General features: G+C 39.1%; 1 protein-coding gene across 1 annotated transcript in view; it reads left to right on the top strand.

Annotated features, from left to right (window-relative positions):
• Positions 1-17,699, top strand: part of MRPL22 (mitochondrial ribosomal protein L22) — a 33,883-nt gene extending 16,184 nt beyond the window's left edge. The window contains exons 4-7 of the mRNA XM_049647928.1: positions 3,302-3,367; positions 4,599-4,676; positions 11,343-11,412; positions 17,408-17,699. Of these exons, the coding sequence (XP_049503885.1) occupies positions 3,302-3,367; positions 4,599-4,676; positions 11,343-11,412; positions 17,408-17,619 (426 nt within the window). The 3' untranslated portion in view covers positions 17,620-17,699. The remainder of the gene's footprint in view (positions 1-3,301; positions 3,368-4,598; positions 4,677-11,342; positions 11,413-17,407) is intronic.
• Positions 17,700-21,399: the final 3,700 nt, after the last annotated feature.

Below are 21,399 nucleotides of genomic sequence, written 5' to 3'. Positions count from 1 at the left end.
CAGCAGTGAGCCCTATGAGGGGCTTGAACCCAATGAGATCATGACTTGAGCCAAAATTGGATGCTTAACCAACTGAGCCACGCAGGCACCTCTAAACAAATAACTTTCTATCTTTCATGTTTTATCTTGGCATCAGAACTTAAAAGTTAGATTTGTGACAGAATCTATGCTGTTAAGTATTGATTCCATTTTATAATTAACCAAAATTTAGAAAAAGTTACATATGTGTACAAATATCATAAATAATTTCCTATTGTTAATGAGCTTTCTTCTTACTTGAGCTCTTTGAACTTAGATATTAATTGAGAAAGAAATCATAGCATTTGTCAGGTTCAAAATCTAAAAGTAAAATTGTGTATTTTGTAGTAGTAATCTTTTAGGATACTAAAACAAATGCACTTTAGGATATATCCGAAGTGGCAAAATTCAAGTAGTAAACAGTTGAGATCACAGATTTTGAGTGAGTAATCCTTTTGGGAACAAACTAGGACTCTTAGAAAATACCTTAACATTTTCTGAGTTTAAATAGTATTTGGTAAATCGACATTGGTGCATCATTTATACCTGTTATGACTGAAATATTGATGTCCTTCATTAAATACCTAGCTTAATAATGGAATAATTTGCACATCTAGCCACATAGCTCTTATACTATGATTTTGTGCCGTGTGACCTTTTACTTGTCAATCTGCTAACTGCAAACATCTTAAAAATTAGTTTTATCCCTAGTTTAAAAGGGGGTCAGATAATATTTACAATTTTAACTCATTCTGATCTTCAGCATTGAAATATGCAGTTAAATAATAGTGGATCCATAGTGAGTAAATCCTATAGCAGTAAGTTAAAATGAATATCATCAATTTAGGCTTTTTTTAGGCCATTCCTCTTATTTTTAAGGCTATTTTCCTAATTTAGCTAACACCAATTTCCAAATAATAGAGATTCCTGTGTAGACTTTATCCAACATATGGCTTCACATGGTACAGAAAATGAGCCAGAGAGAAATTAAATGGCTTTCTTCATAATAGTCATATCTTGTTAATTTGGTCTTGAGTTTACTTTTGCAATACCTTTGAAGAAAACTATGTTAAATAAGTTAAAAATGCAGTGAGACTGTATCAAAACTGTTTCGACAACCATTTCCATAGGAGACTTTTTTTTAATTTTTTATTTTTTTTTTTAATGTTTATTTTTGAGAGAGAGAGAGACAGACAGAGCATGAGCGGGGGAGGGGCAGAGAGAGAGGGAGACACGGAATCCGAAGCAGGCTCCAGGCTCTGAGCTGTCAGCACAGAGCCTGACGCGGGGCTCGAACTCACAAACTGTGAGATGGTGACCTGAGCTGAAGTTGGACACTCAACCGACTGAGTCACCCAGGCGCCCCGGAAACATTTTAAATTTATGGATTAATTGACATACTGAGAATAAGTCATACTTACAAGTCATTATATGGATCCCATAAAGCTCTAGTTTGGACTTTTATTAGGTGCTACGTTTTTATCATTTGAGTTATTACATGCATTTTAAAACAAGTTAACTTCTTTAAAAGTTATCAAGGTAGACATTTCATAATTTAGACTTTTACCTCATTTCAGTAACTTTTTTTCAGTAACCTCATTTCAGTTAACTTTATCTAATTTACTATAGAGGTTGGTTAATAATGACCTCTAACTTGATCTTGTGACCTTCAACTTTGCCACTTTATGTATTTGCTATGATAGGTTTGTCTGGTTTATCTTTAGAAAATGCACTGAGACATTGCATCTGCCTAAAGTAAATGCTGAGCTTTTTAGTTTTCAGAGAGCATGATTGAATAACTTTCTTCTTCCTCTTTTTTTTTTTTCTTTTGTAAATACGTCATTCCTTTTTTTTCCCCATGCCCCTTCCAGGAGTACAGTATCTTTTTTACAAAATTGGAAGACAATCACATACAATTCAGGTTAGGAGATAGCCCACCATGGGAAACCAAGAATTGAAGGGTTTCTATATCAAAGATTTTACTGAGTGTATTAATTTTTGCAGATGAATATTATCAGTCATGACAGTTCTTCTTTCCCCTCCAGTGCTCCCCAGGACACTTTATTGCTGAAAACGTAATTAGGCTAGTGCTACAGTTTTCAGCCTGTCAGCTTCTATTGTAACTGAAATGAAATCTGCTCCATATTAAAAGATGGCCACTTGAGAAAACTGCTGTTTCTAAGGCATTTGAAAATTTCCAGCAGGAGTCAGAATGTTAGAAAGTTCTGAGGTTTCCTTGTTATTGTTTACCTTGACAAATGGTTTCTAATTTTTTTAAAGGGACAATATGGTGTAATATGGTGGAAGGAATGTAGGTTTTACAGTCATAGGGGAACTTTAAAGATACACCTGCTAGACATTGTATTTAGGCATTTCATATACTTCCCCGGATGGCACTTTGACTTCCAGCTTTGTCTCTTACAAGCTTTGTGGTCTTGGATTAGTCACTTGATTGTTCTGATTTTTACTTTATGAAAATAAAATTAGAGTGAGAGCAAATGAAATAATGGCCTTGGAAAGTACTTTGTGAACTGTAAATTGTGTACTGGATGATTGAGTAAAAAAAATTAAATGGGATATAGCTACCACCATAAATAGAAGATAATAAAGATCTGACCATGTGCTGAGGCACTGTAGAATGCTTCCTTTACATAGATTATTTTATTTAATTCTTACTATATTTTCATGGGGTTGGTGCTGTGATCTTCATTTTAAAGAGGAAACTTGGAGGTACAGAGAGGTTAAATAGCTTGGATTCTATAGCTAGTAGATGGTAGAAGTAGAAGTCAAATCCAGGTAGTCTGATTCTAGATCCTGTGCTCTTACCAAATAACAAGAATGTCCTATGAAAACAGGTTTTTTTTGTCCATTTCACCATTATTCTCCTCACTGAGGAAAAAAGGAAACTTTGGTCTTGTTGTACCTTTTCTTTTGTTCTTTTTAGCCAGCCAGCTAAGTGTTTTCAAAATAAATTTTGAAAGTTATTATTTTATATCAAAACGAAATCTTTTACTATTTCTCTGGATAGAAATGTTGCAAATATGGCACAAAGTAGCCAGGTTGTAGTTCTATTTCTGCCTTAATAATCCTTTTAACATAGTGATAATTTGGAAAAATATAACTTTAGTATAGGGAAAAATAATCTCCAAATTCTTAATAATGTTTTTATTTCCTGTGGCAGTATTTTCATTAGGCATAAAAAGTGAAAGCTTTATTAACAGTGTATGTTATTGTTATTTTGATCAGTTTGCTAACTTTTTTTTTTCTTTTCCCTGTTTGCAAGGAAATCTACCATTGTCGAAGGCAAATAAAATACAGCAAAGACAAGATGTGGTATTTGGCAAAATTGGTAAGCTAAAATGACTATAAAGAAACTAAAAATTTTCTACCAGGATTTGAAGAATTGAAAAAAATTTGCCCTGATTTCTCCAAAAAGTGAGAAATATAATTACATGTTCAGACAGTCGTAAGTAATCCACAAATGATTGCACAAATGAGTGATTTTGCTTAATTTTTACCTTTCTTCTGAGAAACTAAATCATGTTGGATACATAGATATTTACAAAAAGGCATCAGGAATCTGGCTATACCCTAAGAGGATCCAGGAGGCAAGCTTATTTATCTTAAAAGTTGATTCAACCTATTTCAAAACTATTGCTGTTTAAGATTTTTCTCTGGAGAATGAAATTTATGTATAAAAGAAGGCAAAGCCCTAGATATACATATAATATATTTATCCTGTAGGAGAGGGAGATGCCTTTAATGCTTAGTGTGGTCCTTGCTACTCTGTGATCTCTCTCTCACATCTGCTCTCTTAATATTACTGAAACATTTATAACCTAAGTTTTATGGTTAAAATGTTTAAGTTTGATTCTTTTAATAATTTTTTTTTTAAGTTTTTATGGGGTGCCTGGGTGACTCAGTCGTTTAAACGTCCAACTTCGGATGAGGTCATGATCTCATGCCCTGTGGGTTCGAGCCCCACATCAGGCTCTGTGCTAACAGCTCAGAGCCTGGAGCCTGCTTCAGATTCTGTGTCTCCCTCTCTCTCTGCCCCTTCCCCACTCGTGTTCCGTCTCTATCTCTCAAAAATAAATAAAAATGTTAAAAAAAATTTTTTTAAATGTTTTATGTTCAGAGAGAGAGAGAGAGAGAGAGAGCAGGGGAGGGGCAGAGAGAGAGGGAGAGAGAATTCCAAGCAGCCTCCGCACTATCAGCCCAGAGCCTGATGTGGGGCTCAAACTCAGGAGCCATGAGATCATGACCTGAGCTGAAACCAAGAGCCAGATGCTCAACCAACTGAGCCATCGAGGTGCCCCTAACTTTGATTTTGACTTAAAGAGGATGGCATCCCTTCTCAAATACCTTTTCTTCTTTGCCTGCATTTAGTTAGCTGTTTTTATTTTTATTTTTTTTAAATGCCCCCTAGTTTTACTGAGATATAATTGACATATAACTAGTTAGCTACTAGTTAGAGTTATTTGTGTTATGTAAAAGGGTTTACTTTTCATTGAAAAGAGAACATTGACTTTTTAAACAAATTTGTTTATCTTCTCTTGCCTGTTACCCTTTAATTCTAGATACGAGGAATGTCCATTGACCAGGCTTTGGCTCAATTGGAATTCAGTGACAAAAAAGGGGCCCAGATAATTAAAGAGGTAAACTAAAATTTGTGGGGAGGGAATGCATAGCTGTCTGCTGGTATTAGTAAGCTCAACCTCAGTCCTGAATTCTCTGGTGTAAATGCATAGTTCATATAATACAGATTCAGGGCACTCAGTTTTATTGATGTCCTTATACCTTAGGAATGTTGTATGCTCTAAGTTTTTTGTTTTTTGTTTTTTCCTGGAGATGCTTTTATTTGCACCATTTATTCATTTTTTTACTGTCTATGAAGTGATAAATCTTTCTTTTATTTATTAAAAATTTTTTTTTAACATTTATATTTATATTTGAGAGAGAGAGCGAGAGAGAGAGAGAGAGCGAGCTAGTGAGAGCAGGGGAGGGGCAGAGAGAGACAGAGACACAGAATCTGAAGTGGGCTTCAGGCTCTGAGCTGTTAGCACAGAGCCTGATGCAGGGCTCAAACCCACGAATAGTGAGATCATGACCTGAGCTGAAGTCAGACGCTTAACTGACTGAGTCACCCAGGTGCCCCTGAAATGATAAATCTTTCTTTTAATGATTTGGGGCTTGATAGATTTTTTTAGACGACTTTTTTTTTTTTTTTTTTTGTCATTTCCACAATTGAGAGCTTATGATTTTATAATTAATTGGGTGGAAAGAGCACTGGCCTGGGACCCAGGAGACTTGGAGTCTAATCTTTTCTGTGACAGATTCTATCATGATGATGGGCATAACATTTAACCTGTCTGGTTCCATTTTTCTTATTTGTAAACTGGGTGGAATTGCTTAATGATTTCTAAAGACCTTTCCAGTTCTGACTGTAGCTGAATCAGTATGTACAAATGGGCTAATGGTATTTGAACCAGCTCCTGGTTTCATTGATCTGTTCTATTGTTTTTTTAGTTTCTGTATCATTTATCATTTATTTCTGCTTTAATCTTTATTATTTCCTTCCATCTTCTGGCTTTAGGCTTAGTTTGTTCTCTTTCTACCTCCTTTAGGTGTAAGATTAGGTTGTTTATTTGCGATTTATTTTGCTTCTTGAGGTAGACCTGTATTGCTATATACTTCCCTTGTAGGACTGCTTTTGCTGCATCCCAAAGGTTTTGGACTGTTGTGTTTTCATTTTCATTTGTTTCCATGTATTTTTTAATTTCTTCTTTGATTTCCTGGTTGATCCATTCATTGTTTAGCAACATGTTGTTTATCCTTCATGTATTTGTGGTCTTCAAGATTTTTTTCTTGCGGTTTGACTTCTAGTTTCATAGTGTTATGGTCTTTAGAAAAGGGGCATGGTATGATTTCAGTCTTTTTGTTTTTGTTGAAGTCTGTTTTGTGACCTAATATGTGATCAGTTTTGGAGAATGTCCCATGTACACTTGAAAATAATGTGTATTCTGCTGTTTTAGAATGGAATGGCCTAAATATATGTTAAGTACATCTGGTCCAGTGTGTCATTCAAAGCCACTGTTTCCTTGTTGATTTTCTGTTCAGACGATCTGTCCATTGACAGATGTTAAAGTCTGAGGTGTTAAAGTCCCCTAGTATATTTTAAAAAATGTTTTTTAAAAATTTATTATTAGCACACATATGTGAGGGCCAGAGAGAAAGGGAGAGAGAGAATCCCAAGCAGGCTCCCTGCTCAGTTTGGAGCTTGATATAGGGCTTGATCCCACGACCATGAGATCATGACCTGAGCTGAAACCAAGAGTCAGATGCTTAACCGACTGAGCCACCCAGGAACCCCATGACCGTAGTATTGTTGTGTTATTATGAATTAGTTCCTTTATGTTTTTTTTTTTTTTTTCCTATTTATTTATTTTGAGAGAGAGGAAGAATGCACAAGCAGGGGAGGGGCAGAGGGAGAGGGAGAGGGAGAATCCCCAAGCTGACTCTGTGCTGTCAGCGCAGAGCCCGATGTGGGGCTCAGTCTCGTGAACTGCAAGATCATGACCTGAGCTGAAATCAAGAGTCAGATGCTTAACTGACTGAACCACCTAGGCACGCCCTTTTATGTTTGTTGTTAATTGTTGTTATATATTTGGGTGCTTGCATGTTGGGTGCATAAATATTTACAATTGTTATATCTTCTTGTTGGATTATCCCCTTTATGATTATATAATGCCCTTCTTTGTCTCTTTTTACAATCTTTGTTTTAAAGGCTAGTTTGTCCAACATAAGTATGGTACCCACCTTTCTTTTGGCATCCATTTGTGTGATGAATGTTTCTCCACCCCCTCACTTTCTTTTTTATTTAATTTTTTTTTAATGTCTATTTTTGAGAGAGAGAGAGCCAGAGTGCGAGAGGGGGAGAGGCAGAGAGAGAGGGAAACACAGAATCTGAAGCAGGCTCCAGGCTCTGAGCTGTCAGCACAGAGCCTGACGCAGGGCTCGAAACCATGAACTGTGAGATCATGACCTGAGCCAAAGTCAGACACTTAAATGACTGAGCCACCCTGGCTCCCTATCCACCCCCTCACTTTCAATCTGCAGGTGTCTTTAGGTCTAAAATGAATCTCTTATAGGCAGCATACATACAAGATTGTATTTTTGGTTTTTGTTTCTTGGGGTTTTCTGTTAAACAAGTTAAGGACAGGGGTGCCTGGGTGGCTCAGTTGGTTGAGTGTCTGACTCTTGCTTTTGGCTCAGATCATGATCCCAGGGTCCTGGGATCGAGCCCTGCATCAGGCTCTGTGCTGAGTGTGGAGCCTGCTTAAGATTTTTTATTGTTCTGCCCCTCTCTCCTGCTCATGCTAACGCTCTCTCCTTCAAAAACAAAACCTCCTCTCTACCCCCCCCCCCAAAAAAAAAAAAAACAAGTAAGGATGGGAATTCCTTGTTTATTTATTTATGTTTTTTTATAAAATTTTTTTTAGTGTTTATTTTTGAGAGAGAGAAAGAGCGTGGGCATGGGAGGGGCAGAGAGAGGGATACATAGAATCCGAAGCAGGCTCCGGGCTGCTGCTCCCATGAACCATAGGATCATGACCTGAGCCAAAGTTGGATGCTTAACTGAATGAGCCACCCAGGTGCCCCATATTTATTTGTTTATATTTTTTAGAGAGAGCACACACACGAGTGGGGGAGGGGGCAGAGGGAGAAAGAATTTTTTTTTTTTTTTTACTTCATGTTAGTTAGCATACAGTGTAGTATTGGTTTCAGGAATAGAACCCAGTGATTGATTCATCACTTACATATAACACCCAGTGCTCATCCCAGCAAGTACCTTCCTTAATGCCCATCACCCATTTAGCCCGTCTCCCCCACCACCTCCCCTCTAGCAACTCCCAGTTTTTTCTCTGTATTTAAGAGTCTCTTATGGTTTGCCTCCTTCTCTGATTTTATCTTATTTTTCCTTCCCTTCCCATTGTTCGTCTGTTGTTTCTTAAACTCCACATGAATGAAATCATATGGTATTTGTCTTTTCCGCCTGATGTATTTCACCTAGCATAATACACTCTTGCTCTATCCACATTGTTGCAAATGGCAAGACTTCATTCTTTTTGACTGCTGAATAGTATTCCATTGTGCACACACACGTGCACACGTGTGTGTGTGTATACACACACACACACACACACACACCACATCTTCTTTATCCATTCATCAGTTGATGGATATTTGGGCTGTTTCCATAATTTGGCTATTGTTGATAGCGCTGCTATAAACACTGGGGTGCATGTGTTCCTTCGAATCAGCATTTTTGTATCCTTTGGATGTATACTTAGTAGTACAATTTCTGGCTCATAAGGTATCTCTCTTTTTAATTTTTTGAGGAACCTTCATACTGTTTTCCAGAGTGGCTGTACCAGTTTGCATTTCTCTTGTAAATTAAGGACTTCTTTTGTCTTGTTGCTTTTAAGATGTTTTTATTTATCACTATATTTTGCAGATTTAATTATATTGTATCTTGATGTTGGCTTGCTTTTGTTGATTTTGATGGGAATTCTCTGTGCCTTCTGGATCTGGATGTTTGTCTCCTTCCAGATTAAGGAAATTTTCCACTATTGTGTCTTGAAATAATTTTTCTCCCCTTTTCTCTCTCTTCTTGTCAGACTCCTATAATATGAATGTTATTATGTTTGATGGAGTCACTGAGTTCCATAAGTCTGTTCTCGTGTTTCGTTCAGCTTCATTATTTTCCATTATTTTGTGTTCTAGGTCAGCTTCATTGTTTTCCATTATTTTGTCTTCTAGGTCATTAATTCGTTCCTCTGCTTCTTCCAGCCTCTGTTCATTGCTTCAAGCATGTTTCTAGTCTTGTTTATTGATTCTTCAACTCTGATTCTTTTTTTTTTTTTTTCAACTGTTACCACTGTAGTAAGGGTCTCACTGATGTTTTCTGTTCTTTTCTGAAACCCAGTGAATTTTCTTATGATTGTTGATTTAAATTCTCCATCAGGCATGTTATATCTGTTTCATTTAGATCTCTGGCTGCGGCCTTATCTTGTTCCATTTGGGATAAATTCCTCTGTCTTGGCATTTTGTCTAAGTCCCTGCCTTCACTCTGTTAGAAAAGCCAGTTATGGGGTATCTGGGTGGCTCAGTTGGTTGAGCGTCTGACTCTTGATTTCGGCTCAGGTCAAATCCCAGGGTTGTGGGATTGAACCCTGCATCAGGCTCTGTACCGAGCCTGCTTAAGATTCTCTTCCTGGGACACCTGGGTGGCTCAGTCGATTAAATATCCAACTCTTGATTTGGGCTCAAGTCATGATCTCACTGTTTGTGAGTTTGAGCCCTGCATCGGGCTGTGTGCTGACAGTGTGGAGCCTGCTTGGGATTCTCTCTCTCCTCTTTCTCTCTGCCCTTACCCTGCTCACCCTCTCCCTCTCTCAAAAATAAATAAACATTAAAAAAAAAAAAAAAAAGATTTTCTCCCTTTGTCCCTCTCCCCCACACATCCACTCTTGTGCTCTCTCTCTAAAACAACAGCAACAAAAACACGAAGTAGTCAGTCTGTCTCCTACTCCTGAAAGTAATGGCCTTGTGAAGAAGAGGTCAAGTAGTGTCCAGGGCCTGGTGCTTCAGTGAGTGTCTCTGGTGTGTGCTCCATGTGCTCCACTGTGTTTTGGCTGCTCTATCCTTCAGGCCAGTCGTCTGCAGAGGCCCTCCTTGCTTGTTATGGGCAGTGTTTTGTCCCTGGCCTGAATGTGGTGAGTTTTAACTAGATGTGCTCTGGTCTGCTTGTGAAATGAGACCTGAGACCTGATACCAACTCCACCAGAACTGAGGACTTGCAGAACTCTCTCAGGAGACGTGATGTGGGCAGGGGTTTGTGCTGGTCTCATGGGGGAGGAGCCTTTCACACTGGGACCAAGGCAAGTGTGGCTGAGAAGGACAGTCCCACAAAAGCACAGGGGATTGGGGTTTGGCAGTAAGTTAGGCAGCCATTGTTGGCACTGAGCTGCTTCCATCAGGTGGCTCTGTGTTTATGCTGGGGGACTGGGAGGGAAATGGTGCCAGCTAGCTGCCTTGTTCCCAGAGAGGCATCTCTGTGAATGTTGCCTCTCAGGGACATGCTCTGAGAAGAGCAATAGTCTCCCTACTGTGTGCCCCAGGCTCTCTTTAGATAGCTGTTTCCATGATGTGGGTCACCGGGTTGTTTGCCTGCCTTCTTTCCAGGAGCAATGTGGTGCCCTCTGGGGTTCTTTTCTAGCCAAGGCTGCTGGCCTTTAAAAGTCCAGGCTTTAAGTCCCACTGGTTTCAAGAACTCACAAAATTTAGCACCTCTCGTTTTCCAAACTATTGGCTATGGGGAAGCATTCTAGTGTGTTCCCCCGTGTGCTCCTCTCTCTCTTGCCCTTCTCTGCGACCAGAGCTCCCTCCTTCTGCAGCACCCACTATCCGCTTCTCCCTCAAACCACAACACTCTACTTTCTACCTTCTTCGATGTGGATACATGGTGTTCTTATTTCAAAAAGCTGCGATGAGGACATCTGGGGATATCAGCATTATTTTCTATATTTCAGTTAAATCTCACTTAGAGCCAGATCTTTTTAGTTTAGTAGTTCAGTAGTTGAGATTGATGGATTCAGACTTTTAAAAGGTTCCATTGTAATGCCTATATTTAATTCAGTTCAGAATGCAATTACTAAGTATCTTTTGTGTACTCAGCTTTTTATTATATTCTCTAAGTGAGTAAAAGATTGGTTTCTGCTATTTTTGACAATTGTCCTATTTTTAAAAATGGGTTCTGGAGGAGGTTAACTTAATTCAAAAATCTACAGAATATAAATTTAATAATTCTTAAAATTTTCAAGTATGATTTTCTCTACTTGTCTGATGTTGTTTAATGGTTATTTTGGATCCAAAGTTTGAGAATTTTCAATAAGATTTAGCTCTTAAGCTTCTTGAACTTTTTGACAAGTCTCTTGACTCAAAGACATAATAGTGTTCATTACCAAGGATACTGTTACCAATGCTGCCATTTCCTCCTTTGCATCTCATACATTCTACTTTAAATTTAGCAGGATGGACTGTGTTGCTTGAATTTGCAATTCTTGTCTGAGGAAGGAAAGCTCAATGTATCCCTTTTCCTTAGTACTGTTATCATTTAATGTTCTCTTTTTAAAATAGACTATAAAACAGAGGCATGTGATTAGCAGTCATATTATAGAGATAACAACAAGAAATGAGAAACTTAGTTCCGTTTTAGTTCAGGGTCAGCCATATGAATGTGTGTCTTTTCTTTGTTTAAGATTCTCTTAGAAGCACAAGATATGGCAGTGAGAGACCACAATGTGGAATTCAGATCCAATTTATATATAGGTAAGATCTTTAATATTCTTAGCATTGGAAAATGTTTTCCAATAGTGATGCCAAGTTCATTATCTAATAACAATCTTTGATATCTAACTACTTAGGACCGCGTTTACCAGTGAAAATTGCTGGTAATAGCTTATTCTTCTGCCTTCAGCATGCTAAAGTTTGTCTGTTATAAATGGTTATAAATGGTAATAACCTTACTGCTTTATTGTTACCTGTTGTGCAGTATGACTGAGATCATGAAACCACTGCCAATAATTTATTAAATAGTGGGTATCAGGATGGTACATGGAGTGGTCCTTGAATCATAATAAAACTAAGAAAGAACAAGACTGAGATTTTAATTTTTTTTTAACATTTATTTATTTTTGAGAGACTGAGAGACAGAGCATGAGTGGGGGAGGGGCAGAGAGAGGGAGACGTAGAATCTGAAACAGGCTCCAGGCTCTGAGCTGTCAGTACAGAGCCCGACGCAGGGCTCGAACTCATGAACTGTGAGATCATGACCTGAGCCGAAGTCAGATGCTTAACCGACTGAACCACCCAGGTGCCCCAGAACTGAATTTTAAAAATGAATTCTTTGTCAACCTGGAGGAGGTAAATAAAGAATCACAGGTGGCCTTACAAATATATTTATTTATAATTTGCCAAACCAGGTGCCTAATCCATAAAGGTGTCCTGTAATTTAACCTTCTAGTTACCAGGATGGAAAATCTGTTGAATTGTAAAAGCCAAGGGGCTTTGGAAGGCTCAGATGATCCAGCTGTCTTTGTTTCCCTTTGTTTTTACATTCTGAAGCATTGTCTCAGGTTTTGTATGCTTGTTGCATATCAAATTAAATTAAGTGAAAATGCTTTGGGAAGCATGATGCACTGTCCAATGTAAGGGATTTTTTTGTTTGTTTGTTTCATACCTTCACACAGTTCTCTTTGGAGAAAGAGACCAATGCTACTACAAAGCTCCCTCGCCCCCTCCCAACACTACACAGTGGAGCGGTGGTTGGGGCTAATGTTTTCCTCTCTCTTCGGCAGTACTTACTCCTAACCTCAGCAGTTTTGTAATCAAACAGAGATGTTGATGTCGAAACAAAATTTTCTCAATCTGCCAAACCTACATATAGGAAGGACTAAAGGTATTTTAAATTCAAGATATGGGGAACTGCTACTCTCTAAATAGAGAGAAAAAGTCTGAATCATTATGGGAGAAATTAGTTGTCCATTAGGATTTTTCAACAATTAGAATAAAAACAGATCATGTAAATTCTACTTAGCCACATGACCACTGCCCTACTGGAGATATTTATGCTGGTTACGTTAAAATCCTACCTCAGCTCACCTGGAATTGATGCTGGCGACCACACCTACTCCTGAAATGCAAATGAGTTATGATTTCAAATTGAAATATCTTATTTTAAAGCTGAATCTTGTATAACTGATTATATTCTGATACATGCACAGATGCAGAGGGAAATCAAAAGGGCAGCTCAGAAAATGCAGGGCCGTAGTAGTTAATCATAAGCGTTTTCTTCTGGGAGCAGCATGAATAAATAATGCTGGGAGGGTACAGAATCATTGGAAGAGATGAAATGGATGAAGAGCGAGACCATTTGCTTAAAGCCTCTTGGTGACCTTTCCTGCTCTGTGACTGAATATCAAATCTAATTTAATTAATTTTATTCAGTTTCATAGGAATATGGACTTCTTAGCTGGCAGACAAAACGTAATGGAATTCAGATACAAATGAAATAGAATTTGTCTTTAAATCCTTTTCAGTGATTTTCGTAAAGTGGGAAAGGGTGAGGAGCTTAATCCTGTCTTCCCAAATGAAGGAGCAAAGTTCAATGTTGCCATTAAGCAAAAATAAACTTAACCAATCCTACGTGAATGGGCCTTTAATTCGTTGGTCTCCTTCTGCACATTTCCGCTGAAAAAACTCTATCCAACCTGTACCCTTTTTTCACCCACTTTTGGGTAAAAATCTCCTCTTGAATGGGACTGATAAGTTTAGATTTGTCTTATGATTATAAAAACCCATTTGCTAAGTATTTTGCTGCCTACCTCCTTTCTGAAGGAAAAAGGAATGAGTACCTTCGAGAAGATGAAGAATCTTACCGTGACATGTCAGACATTTTATCCCTGTATTTGCCAAACTTCCCTGATAAGAATCATCTGAGGTTCTTATTAAAAAAATATAGATTGCCAGGCCCCACCACAGACCCACTGGATCTGAAACCTCAGAGGGGGAGGAGGCCTGGGGAGCTATTTGTTTAATAAACATCTTAGTGATTCTTACCTATAAAATATGGGACGCTGATTTTTCTCGTTGTATTCTTGAAAAAGGCCTAAACATTTCATTCCGTGGATAGATGTCTTTTTGAGTTATGAAAGACTAGTCGCTTGTTGGCTATGATTTTGGCTTAGCGGTGGCCCCTCAGTCCCTTGACATGAGCAAGTCTAGCATTATAAGGGAAGTGCTTTTTGGTAGCGTATGTTCTCATTATGTGGTAATTCCTTCAAATGCCTGTCATCATTCTAAAGCTAATACCTGGTGTTGCATGACCACAGATTTTGAAAATTCATTTCCTTTCAAACTTATAATGATGACTAATGGCACTGTGAACAGGCCTTAACAAGTGGACATGGACTAATAAAATGTCAGTGCTTAGTGATTCATGGCATCTAACGTGATTCTTTAGGGAAAGTGATTGACTGACTTTGTAAATCAGTCTTCTGGGCAAAGAGCGATGAAGGGGGGAGAAGAGTGATTTCCAATTTTAGAATGTCAGGATTCACATTTACCTAAATATTAGTAATAGGAAATACTGACAGTATTTTAAATTCTTGATACCTGTTGGACATTATCCTTAGGCTATTCCCATTTTTGAGATGTTTTAATGTTTTTTTTTTCTTTGATTCAGAAAGTATTTGAGTACCTTCCAGGTGCATACTACCCACACAGTTAGAGGTGGTAGTATATCATATTAAAGCAATTTAAAACACTTAGCACATGTAATTTTGTTGTTTGTAGTCCTTTGGAAGGACATATAAATTGTTCTTCTGAGCAAGAATAAACCGTTTACACTGTTAGTACTGTATGTACTTGGGAAATTTTGAAACTTATTTTAGAATTTGAGCAGATTTGCCAGATATCTGTATTGAAAAAGTGATAGTAATTAGCAGAAGTTGTATTTCAAAATCATTTCCATTCCTTGTTGAACGTGAACTTTTGGGGCAATTCAAAAGACGTGTATGAGGCAGTGACTTTTACAGATTAAACATGAACACTTATACAAGATAGCATATGGTTTGGGACCAAAAAGAGTAATGTAGGTAAATAGTAGGAGTAGAAAAGAAGAGGTCAGTATTGATTAGAAGAATCATGGTAATCTTCTGGAAAAATTTCGCTTTTGAAGCTAGCTATTTGGGTATTTGAAAGAGCATCCAGGAAGAAAGAAGATTTTCAGGGTGGAGTAACCACATGAGCTAAGGCACCTAGGGTGGAATGAGCAGCAATTGTGTGGTCCAGTGAGAATAGTTGAAGGAAGCAGCAGGTTGATCTTGAGTAGATAAAACTGAAAGGGCAGACCGGGCCTAGATCCAAAGGGCCGACCATGGCAGGCTCTGGGATTTGGTTAACACTGTATTGAAAAGGAACCACAGGAAGTTTGGGGGTAGGAGATTTATGTTATTAAGGCAGTGTTTTAAGACTATTAACTATAAGCAGTGGTTTTGAAATTGTGCCTTGGGGCCTCCACGGGTGGGGCATAAGGCAGACAGAAGGACTCCTCGATGTCTGGGTCACTGCTGAAACCCTGCAGTCCAGGATAGAGCCTGGCACCTAGTAGCAACTCAGAAATAGTTGGTGAGTGAATGAATGGCACGGTTTTGGATCTCTCTCCACCTGTGTTTCAATTGGAACAGAGCCACAGGATAGTGAGCTTCTATATATTGTTTCATTTTAATTGAAATGGTTCCATACAAACACAGTTGAAACCCCTAACATACAGAATTATTATGAGAGACTGGAGGAGTGGAGACCAGAAACCAATTTGGAATCTATACTTCTAAGTCCTGATTTCATTCAGACCTCAGAGTGGCTGTATTGCATATGTACACATTGTAGTGTACTAAAGAATCCTGGTGTTTCAGAAGAATTAATGTTTTTGTTCTGAACTAAAAAATGATGGCATTATGTGCCACAAGATAGGTAGATGGTATTTCATGGCTTTAGGATGAAATCGTGACTGACATTTAGCAAATACTGATGTTTGCTCTTAATGTGTTTGGTGGAGATGGAAAATGGTAGTTAACATAGACCCTGATAAGGCTGATCATTGTGTTTGGATAGGTTACGTAGTACTGCACAGTTAGCTGGTTAAAATACTGTATTCAGTGGAGTAGTGTTCCTTTTCCTCAGAGCGTTTGGAAATTGGTGCTCAAGTTGAGCCGCGTCACAAATGTGGATAGAAGCAGCCATCATGTTTGCAAAATGCCTTTTAGAAGATTTCTAAACTTTTTCTAGTGTCATCATGCTTATTTGTAGGTTTCCTCCTGACAGGTGGATCCAGAGGAACTAGTCTTACTTCATTATAAAATGATTTGTGTAATTTGTCTTTCTCTTTGAAAATCCTTAAACACATTTCTTTAGTGCCCAGGGATGAAGTTGATAGAAGGATAGCACCTCTTTCCTTATCTCACTGAGACCTGAAGAGGTTTTCTTAATCACTTTCATCCTTAGCTTTCTCTCTGGCAAAGCTAGGATGTTTCTGCTGAAACCCATTTCATGAGAGGACTCTAGTGAGAGGGTTGTCAGGTGCATACTTGAACATGGTCCTTGTATTTATAAAGTTATGTCTCAGCAAGAATATAAGAATGGTGAGTATTGAAGTGGATTAATTTGATACGTATTCTATAGGTTTTGGCTTTGTAAAAGCCTTATTAAATTGACTCACGAAGTAATGGACTAAATAAATTCAGAAAATAGTAGAAGGCGGCTACCACTCTGATTTACTGTGTGTGAAAACAGGTAACAGATTTCTTCTTAACTAGTGTTTGAAAAATTTTCTTAAATTTTACAAGGTCAGACTTTAACGTGCAGAGTTGGGGACGGGAGATGGGGAAGCAGCCGTGATGTGGGAGTTCCTAAAACTGGCCCCAAATCAGAATTACTGGGGAAAGGGATTGGTCTTATTTGTTCAGAATGTAATTTCCAAGGCCCACCCCAAATATACTAAATTAGAATCTCCAGAGATGGGGATCTCAGCATCTGCATTTAAAATATGTTCCGTAGGCTAGTCTGATGTAGTCAGAGGACCAGCATTTGGGAACATTTGGTTCCAGTGACTTCCCATCACAATTAGAATAAAATAAAAACTCCTTAGCTCGGCCTTCAGGGCTCTATGTAATTTTGCCTTCATGTCTGATCTCTTTCCCTTGTTTGTAAGACTCTTTCCCTTGTTTAGGATGCTTCAGCAGGCTGGTCTTTTTTCTGTTTCTAAAACAAGCCGGGCACCATTGGTCTTTACACTTGCTTTTCCCTCAGCCTGGAATACCATGTCCCTAGATATTTGCATGGATGACTCATTCTGGTCTTGGATCAAATGTCCCTTCCTCAAAGATGCCTCGTGACACACCCTCCAGTCTGAGGTCGCTCCCGGCACCCCATCATTCTCTGTCACATCACTGTTTTATTCTTCGTACTTGTCACTGACTGCAATGATCATGTTTATTTTCTGTCTTTCTCCTCTGGATTGTACACTTCATGGAGATAGGACCTTTGCTAGTCTTGTTCACTCTTCTTTCTCCAACACCTAGAATAGAGCCTGTTCCTTAATAAGTACTCAAGAGATGCTCGTGTTGAGACAAATTTGCTCTCACCAGCCAGGGAACTCAGGTAGTCTAAGAATCCAGTCGAAGAAAGGACAGATTGCTCACCTGATGGAGCTATAGTCTTGGGGATGCAGTCATTTCCTGTAACTCTCTTTGTCTTCCCTGTCTAGCTGAGTCAACCTCAGGGCGAGGCCAGTACCTGAAACGCATCCGATACCATGGCAGAGGTCGCTTTGGGATCATGGAGAAGGTTTATTGCCATTATTTTGTGAAGTTGGTGGAAGGCCCTCCACCTCCACGTGAGGCACCGAAGACGGCAGTCACCCATGCCAAGGAGTATATTCAGGAGCTTCGTAACCGGACCATTATTCACACTCTGTGATGGGGGGTTCAGATTCCACAGTGTATATATTTTGCCATTTATTTCCTAAAACGAGACAAATTAAAGACAAATGCTTTTTATGTCTTGTCATTGAATTATTGCAATATGAAGTATAATTGCTCATTTTATATGAATATTCATAAGGCTTTTGCCCACCTCTTTTGTCCTCTGGGTATATTTGCAACCTGTGAGGGGAAATCAGCTTTCAACATAGTAACAGACTATAATTCAGAAGGCTTTTTTGAGTACCTTTGGGAGGGAATGTTAACTTTCATCTGCAGGAGGGCAGTTTCAATAAGGGACTTGAGTAGAAGGTTACAGAAGAAGAAAGCTTGTGGTTGTTTCCCTTGCTTTTCTCTTGGGACTAGGGAAGGAAGTGGTGGAGGTGAGCATAGCTGTATGCATTTTAGGACATTGTGTAGTTCTGTTTTTTCTTTCACTGTTGGTGTGGGCCAACGGGTGAGGAATTTTATTTTCCTTGACTGCTTTAGCAGTAACTAGAGATTACAGAAGTTTATTAAATACATTAATCTAGAACTCCAAAACCCTCTAACTGGGAAAGTTTGCTCCTAGTTAAATAAAGACTGTTTTCATGTCTCCTTCCAACAATGCTTTCTGTTACTTGGCTATCTTGTTCTGGATTGATTGATTTTTCAGAGTGAATTCTATTACGGAGAGAGGAATTGAACCGATCTCGGCACTGCATTCCAAAACAAGGCAGTAGGTGGCACTCATTGACCTCTTATTCACAGAAAGGTGTTAGTATTAAAGTAGAGCAAGTGTTCAGCTCTACTTGGCTCTCACTGATGTGTGTTTTCACTGACAAGGAAAGCACTCCCACAGCCCTAGACCAGTGTTACTCAAACTTTGGTATGTAGAGGGAGAACCTGGGGTGCTTGCTTGTTAATGCACACTTCTGGGTCTTGCCCCCATGACTCTGATTCACCAGGTCTTGGGAGGAACAAGTTTCAGAAATCTATCTATTTATTTATTTAAATTATTTTTGAGAGGGCGATAGGGACAGAGGGAAGGAGAGAATCTTAAGCAGGCTTCACGCTCGGCGTGGAGTCTGATGCGGGGCTTGATCCCACAACCCTGGGATCACGACCTGAGCTGAAATCAAGAATTGCATGCTCAACCAACTGAGCCATCCAGGTGCCCCCAGAAATCTTTATTTAAAAAAAAAAACAGGGACTTCTAGATGATTCTGTTGTAGGGAACCACACTTGAGGATACTCCTCTAGTATGAAGAATGTGGTTTTAGTGCCACGTTTTAAGATGGCATTAATAATAGCTACTATTTACTGGAATCTCATTATTTGCCAAGCTCTGTGATAGTATTTTATATAACTCTTCACAATATCCTGCAAACCGTAGATACTGTTTTGTCATTTTATAAAGGAAGAAACCGAAGTACACAGAACTCAAATAATTCTTTCGGTCACATGGTATGTAAAAATAGCGGAGCTACGATTTAAACAAGGTTCCTAAAGTACCTGGTTCTGTGTACCTAATGAATAGACAGATGGGTTTTGCGCCTCTCCAGTTAACCTAACGCATGGGTGAAAAGGCCAAGGGCTCAGGGCAATAAGCCATGAAGGCTAAGGACAGATTCACTCTGGGTCCTAAGTTACTGTGGCATGGCTTCATGGAGATAACACTGGAGTGGTAAAAGGCTGCCTCCATTCCAGTCCTGGCACACCCATTAACCAAAAGAAGGCCCTGGGCGGGTCCCTTCTCTCCTTGGCTTCTATTTTGTTTATCTACAGAACAAGAGGTTCGGTGTTTCTTGTAGACCACCTTCAGATTCACTTGAATTACTGTTTTAAAAGATGCCTGGTGCTACTCTCACACTAAGTGAATCAGAATGTGGCATGGGCACTTGAACTTTTCACAAATGCCACAGTGATGTGCATACTGGAGAATCACTGGACTAGAGGGTCTCTCTGTTCTCTTTCAGTGCAGCTGTTCCATGATTCTTAGCCTGGGAATTCTGAATTCCTCAGGTGTGACCAAAACAAGCCAGGTGGTGAATGGACTCCATAACTATTTTAGAAGAGGTAAGGGCAAAACAGACCTTGGATTCTAATGAAGAAAATTGGCTGTGAGCTAAGGTGAAGCCTTCATTTGGAAATTCTTCTGATGTGTTAAAAAGTATAATTGTAGCTAACATGTAGCACTATGCCCCTAGCACTGTTTTAAGCACTTTATATACATCATCTCAACGAAACTTTCCCATTGCAACAAAAGCAGTGTACATCTGGTTAGTTTCTATGGTTGAGAGTGCATTTTCTAACATAAATGAACATTTTGGTTCCTACTTACAGTTTAAGTTTGCATGTTCGGAAACAATGTCTGTTAAGTATTACTTTTGTTGTCATTATTATTTTTTAAGTAGGCTCCATGCCCAACGTGGGGCTTGAACTCCCGACCCAGAGATCAAGAATCACATGCTTTACCAACTAAGTCAGCCAGGTGCCCCTGTTAATTTTTGTTTAATGGTGATCTCTGAACGCTTGTAATTTCCTTCTTTGTCATATAATCATGATAGACTTAAACTTTTTTTGCTGGAGTGTAGCATATTCAGAAAGCACACTAAGCGTAAATACATAGCTCAGTAAGTGAACTAGTGAACATGCTCAAGTAACCAGGTGGATAGAACCTGACAGCAACTCCGAAGTCCCCTTCACACCCAAGCCCAGTTACTAACCCCCTTCTCTTTCCCAGAGGTAACCATTATCCTGACTTTTAACATAAGATAGATTTTTTTAAAGTTTACTTATTTATTTTGAGAGAGAGAGCACACACATGCAAGAACGAGTGGGGGAGGGGCAGAGAGAGGGAGAGAGAATCCCAAGCAGGCTCCACGCTGTCTGCACAGAGCCTGACACAGGGCTCCAACCCAAGAACTGTGAGATCATGACCTGAGACAAGGTCAAGAGTTGGCTGCTCAACTGACTGAGCCACCCAGGCTCAGACTTTTTTTTTTTTTTTTTTTAATTTTTATTTATTTTTGAGAGAGAGAGAGACAGAGTGTGAGCAGGGGAGGGGCAGAGAGAGAGGGAAACACAGAATCTGAAGCAGGTTCCAGGCTCTGAGCTGTCAGCACAGAACCTGACACGGGGCTCGAACTCATGGACTGTGAGATCATGACCTGAGCTGAAGTCGGATGCTTAACCAACTGAGCCACCCAGGCGCCCTGCCCAGACTCAGATTTTTAAAAAGTGATTAGCTTTTCGTTTTTTTCAACTCAATTTATTGGGCAATCCTTACAAGCCTGGTGCTGAGGGTTCAAACAGTGGAAGAGGAAACAGCCCTGCTCCATGGAGCTCACGCTGTGATAGGAAAGACAGACTGTAAATCAGTGATTGCAAGAGTTTACTGTGCTGCATATTAGGAAAGTGGAGGGATGAGGCTATGCAGGCAGACATCAGGTGTCCTGAAATACAGTTACTGCTTTTTGGAAAAGTAAAGAGTTGTGTTAGAATGCCAACTTGAGTTCTGTTTTTAACACTATGAACATGAGGACCACTTCATGCTTCCGCAAGTTAAGATGGTTGTGGGATGCAAAGGGAAAATATACTGTCATTGGAGCAGACTCAAATTTACCAAACCTTATAAGGCTCCAGCTAAGCCCCAGGGGAAAGACAGGTGAAGTGTACTGCAAACATTGCAAAATAAAATGAGTGCGTTTTCTGTAAGTGATGAAAAATAGTAGAGTCTTGTCCTTTCCTTTCCTTTCCTTTCCTTTCCTTTCCTTTCCTTTCCTTTCCTTTCCTT

This window comes from Panthera uncia, assembly GCF_023721935.1.
Source record: "Panthera uncia isolate 11264 chromosome A1 unlocalized genomic scaffold, Puncia_PCG_1.0 HiC_scaffold_17, whole genome shotgun sequence".
In the NCBI taxonomy this organism is placed as follows: Eukaryota; Metazoa; Chordata; class Mammalia; order Carnivora; family Felidae; genus Panthera; species Panthera uncia.
This window is presented reverse-complemented; position numbering and strand designations above follow the sequence as displayed.